We start from the raw sequence: 5,000 nt of genomic DNA, 5'->3' as shown, positions 1-5,000 counted from the left end.
AATAACATCTGGATTCAATGACTCCATAGGCCTCATCAAAAGCACATGCATACACACATGCACACGCACACACACACACACACACACACACACACACACACACGAGTGGTGCATCTGGTCTTGCAGCCACGGTGGGCCCAATCATCAGTACCAGTCTCAGTCTGTGCGTCTCCCTAACATTTGGAGGACAAATCCCCATAGGGAAATGCGCTCTTTGAAGTCGCACACTAAAAATAGACCTCTTTTCACTGCTCTTCAAACACACACACACACACACACACACACACACACACACACACACACACACACACACACACACACACACACACACACACACACACACACACACACACACACACACACACACACACACACACACACACACGCACCACACATGCACACACACACACACACACAGAGATTTAGCCGTCACACTCGTGGTGGGGTGCCTCTCAGTCAATGGGCTTTGATCAGCCTTGGATGGAACTGCGGCTCCACAAAAAGCCGCCTGTGGACCACTAGAAAGCTCACGCTCATCTTTTAGGCCAAAACCATTTCCAGCACTCTTTAGAATTTCAAGGAAATTATGCACATTTCATTTCAAGTTCCTGTTAGTTGAAATAGGTGGAAAATGTGTGACAAGATCTACAGTGATCCCCTTCCAGATTTCTTCATGTATGGATGCTCTCAGAGACATCCAGTGAGCGTATGTGGTATACAGCATTGCTGTCACTCCAGAAAGAAGGCAAACAAACACTAGGCTACATACATGATCTGAATATGCTCGCTCTCTCTCTCCCATTCACTGCTACTCTCATACATCAAAGATTAAGCTGTGATTGGTAGCATTTGCTTCGGTAGTTGATTTCTATGTGTGACTTAACATGTAGCTTTGTGCTTTTGTGTTAACGCTCAGTCAAGCTGTTGCCAGCCTCAAAAGATGAAAATAAAATCCAAATGCAAGTGTTTTGGTCTGCTTTCTTTCTCTCCCCCTCTCTCACTTTCCCTTATTCTCTCTCTCTCTCTCTCTCTTCAAACAAGCTTCAATGGCATCATGGTAGCGCTGTCACCAAAGACACTGCTATTCCTTTCTGCTTTTCACCCAAACACAAAGGAGCACACATGCTCAAATCAACATCTCTTCTAATCTGACAAGCAATTCTCATCCCTCATGGAAATATCTAGAGCACCCTCTTCATGATGGCAGGGTGTGTGACTCTGTGCCTTACCGTTCGTGTGTGAGAGGGTGTGTGTGCATGTGTGTGTGTGGGTGTGTGTGTGTGTGTGTGTGTGTGTTTGACTATCTGTCATGAGAGATGCCAGTCTTGCTAACAAGCATGTGCTGTATGTTCTCTTTCTTACCAGGGGCGGATGAGACCATGACAGGACATAGACTTTCCTCTGGTCTATCCATCCCCTAAGTGTAAGTATGTGGACGAGAGTGTGTGTGTGTGCATTGTCTGCAGAGTGCGTGTGTGTGTGTGTTTGTGTGTGTGTGTGTGTGTGTGAGTGTGTGCAGTGTGTGTGAAGTGTGTGCAGTGTGTGCAGTGTGTGCAGTGTGTGTGTGTGTGTGTGTGTGTGTGTGTGTGTGTGTGTAGATGTGTGTTTCCCCTGCATGTGTGGGTGGCGAGTGCCTCATTAAGGCTTCCAGGCAGTGCTGAGGCTGCTGCAGGCTGCAGAGTGGAGGCCTCACCCACCTCGCCTCACCCACCTCGCCTCACCTGCCTCGCCCGCCTCATCTCGCCTCTCCTCTTATCTCCCCTACGCTGTGTGCACCTTTGATCTGCCTCCCCCTGTGTGATGGAAATAATAGACAGATAGAGGACCCAGCAAAGGAGGAGTGGAGGGAAGAAAGGGATTGCAGCAGAAAGGGAGTTTAAGGAAAGAATAAAAGAATGAAGGGAGGAGAGGGGGAAGCTTACAGGGGTCCATGTGTGTCCATGTGCAGAATATTTGTGTGTGTGTGTGTGTGTGTGTATGTGTGTGTCCATGTGCATGTTGTACAGTATGTGTGTGTGTGTGTGTGTGTGTGTGTGTGTGTGTGTGTGTGTGTGTGTATGTGTGTGTGTGTGTCTATTAGCACTCACAAGCAGCAGCAGCAGCACCATGTCTGGGTGGTCACAGGCACAGGCCACATGGAGCGCCGTCCACAGGTCCTCATCCTGCAGGTTAGCATTCAGCCCACGCTCAATCAGAACCTCCGCCGCAAACACGTTGTCATGGCGAGCACACTGCAGCAGAGGAGAGAGAAACAGAGAGATAGAGAGAGAGGGAGAGAAAGAGAGAGAGGTTGAAGTTTAACACTCTTTTATTAAACCATTGACTAACTTTGTCAAGCAATTAAACCACTAAAACACATCAAATATTACACTTGTGTATTGAACCAGTATTCAATCCTTTAAATTACTACAGTCCTAAAACACACAGTGCATGAGTACATCCAATATAGACCATTTGTACGATCCACATGGATTACATGCTCAGATTAAAAGGAAAACAGTGAGGACGCTGCAGCTGAGGACAGAAAGAGTGATGAAGGGCAGGATCAATATGCACAAGTTCAAGTGTAAGCAACAGTGGCTTGACTAATATTGCAACTTTGTTTTGGTAACGCCACATTAAGTTGTGTACATATATACAACCCCGTTGCTAGACATCTGTGTGCATGCATGTGTGTGTGTGTGTGTGTGTTAGTGTGCAATAGTGAGCATGTCGTGAGTGTGGTGCTTGTGAAATTGCCAGTAAGAGCCGGGTGAGCAATGGCACAAACTTAATTGAGCTGTACGCAAATTACCTTCTACATTACATTAGCATTTTTGTTGAGGTTTGATGGCTAACATGACTGCATGGACCACTGAACTCTTCACATCATTCCGCTGCTGCAGAAGAGTTCAGTGCTACATGAGGCAGAGAGAGAGAGAGAGAGAGAGGGAGGATGGGAGGATGGGAGGATGGGAGAATTGGAGGCATCTGTCTTCCTGTGGTGTCCGACTCATCATATTTAATTACCGTCATTAGGGCTAGCAATGCTAAACAGCAGTCAGCCTCCACAAACACCACAGCACAAACCAGCAGAACAGAACCAGAACTACAGGGGTGATGGACAACCATCATTTCCACATGTCAGTGAGAGTGTATATGCTTCACAGAGTGTGTGTGTGTCTGTGTGTGTGTCTGTGTGTGTGTCTGTGTGTGTCTCTGTGTGTGTCTCTGTGTGTGTCTCTGTGTGTGTCTCTGTGTGTCTCTGTGTGTCTCTGTGTGTCTGTATTGGAGACAGAGATGTATGGACACGTTCTTCCCCTATGGCAGGGGTTCTCAAACTTTTGCAAGCTGGGCCCCCCCAAAGCTGGTTAGGGGTAGTTGGGGCCCCCCCGCCGCCCGCCGCCGACGGCGCCCTCAACTACACCACCATATATAGATAGATAGATAGATAGATAGCATATTGTTATTGATAAGCCTGACATGTCAAGGTTAGGCTTTTGTTATTGTTAGGCCCATACAGACAATTACTATTACTATGTATTAATATTATTTGTATTGTTATTATTACTATTATTATTATCATTATTATCAGTAGTAGTAGGCCTATTAGTAGGCTATTAATATTAGCAGCTATGTGAGCCTGCATGCTTTCTTATTATAATAATCATCCTTATTATCACCATCATTGTATTATTATTATAATTAATGATTATCGACCAATTATTATTATATTATATTATCAGAATTATAATAAGTGTTATTATTGCTATTATTAGGATACTGTTATTATTATGGGCCTCTTGTGATCTTTACAAAACAAAATCTTACCGGTCTGTCAATGTGAGACATGAGACTGCTTTGCCTTGCAAAGGTCCTCAAATCTTGGGGCAATGTTTGACAAACATATCCTCAGGTCATCCTCGATCTGTGCGCGTTTGCGGTATTTCATTTTGAGCGCAGTCAGTTTTGAAAAGCCTGCCTCGCACAAATATGTCGACGCGCAAAGGAGGAGCATTTTTAAGGCTATGTCGCAAAGCTGAGGGAATTCCGGCATCAATGCTACCCAGAATGACGAAAGAGAAGAGGTGGTAAACAGATGCTTAAGTCTACTGTCACTCTTCAGCTCAATAAGCTGCTCTTGCATGTCTATTGACAGCTCGTCTGCTGGGCAGAGAAATTGATCCCGAACCCAGGCGAATGAACGGTAGTCGTCTTTGAAATAGGACCCAAACTGATTCTTCAGCGCTGAAAGGTGATCAGCAGCTGATTTTTTATTTGTATGGCTTCATGCTGTCATTTGCCAGCACCTCGGCACACAAAACACACTGAGGACGTTGCTCAGTCGTGCCAGTGACGGTAAAACCAAACTGCAATAGCTCTCGTCATATTTGCGAAGCTTTGGCTTCTTCGCAACTGGCGCATCGGTTGCCTGACTTTTACGAATCAGAAACTTGTCCATAGTTGTGTTTGTTTGCTGATACAGTGTGTGTGTGTGTGTGTGCGTGTGTGTGTGTGTGTGAAGTTAATACAGTACATGGTCTAATTTCAACGTCGTGGTCTTGTGAGTGTGTTTGTATGTGTGGCTATGAACAACTTGCACACAAATAATGGATAAGGCTGTGCTAGGCAATGGTTCCTAACAAAACAAATTGTACACAATGTAGACAGGGACAGCACAGAATAGTATTCAAGTGCTGGTGTTTTATTTGTTGCAACACGGTGGATGATCAAAAAATGTAAAGGTAGGTGTTAAGGAGAAAATGGCTGGCTGCAGTTGGAAGAAGTTAGTGTCGCTACACAATGGTAGTCCTTTGGGGGATCGTAGTCCCTCACATTGCGCATGCTCAGACACAAACGGTTTACGGCATAAGGCTCAACATCAACATCAACATATCTGGCTTGTCTTAACGCATAATGTAGGTTTATTTAACGTAATATTTAATAATGTTGTAAACGGTTTAAACGTCAACATATGGGGCTTGTCTTAACGCATAATGTGGGTATATTTAATGTTATAT

General features: G+C 44.9%; 1 protein-coding gene across 1 annotated transcript in view; it reads right to left on the bottom strand.

Annotated features, from left to right (window-relative positions):
• The window catches only part of myo16 (myosin XVI), a 118,687-nt gene that overhangs the window by 89,891 nt on the left and 23,796 nt on the right, over positions 1–5,000 (bottom strand). Inside the window, exon 4 of the mRNA XM_031577904.2 lies at positions 2,088–2,231. Within this exon, the coding sequence (XP_031433764.2) occupies positions 2,088–2,231 (144 nt within the window). The remainder of the gene's footprint in view (positions 1–2,087; positions 2,232–5,000) is intronic.

The sequence above is a fragment of the Clupea harengus genome, chromosome 2 (assembly GCF_900700415.2).
Source record: "Clupea harengus chromosome 2, Ch_v2.0.2, whole genome shotgun sequence".
Lineage (NCBI taxonomy): Eukaryota > Metazoa > Chordata > Actinopteri > Clupeiformes > Clupeidae > Clupea > Clupea harengus.
This window is presented reverse-complemented; position numbering and strand designations above follow the sequence as displayed.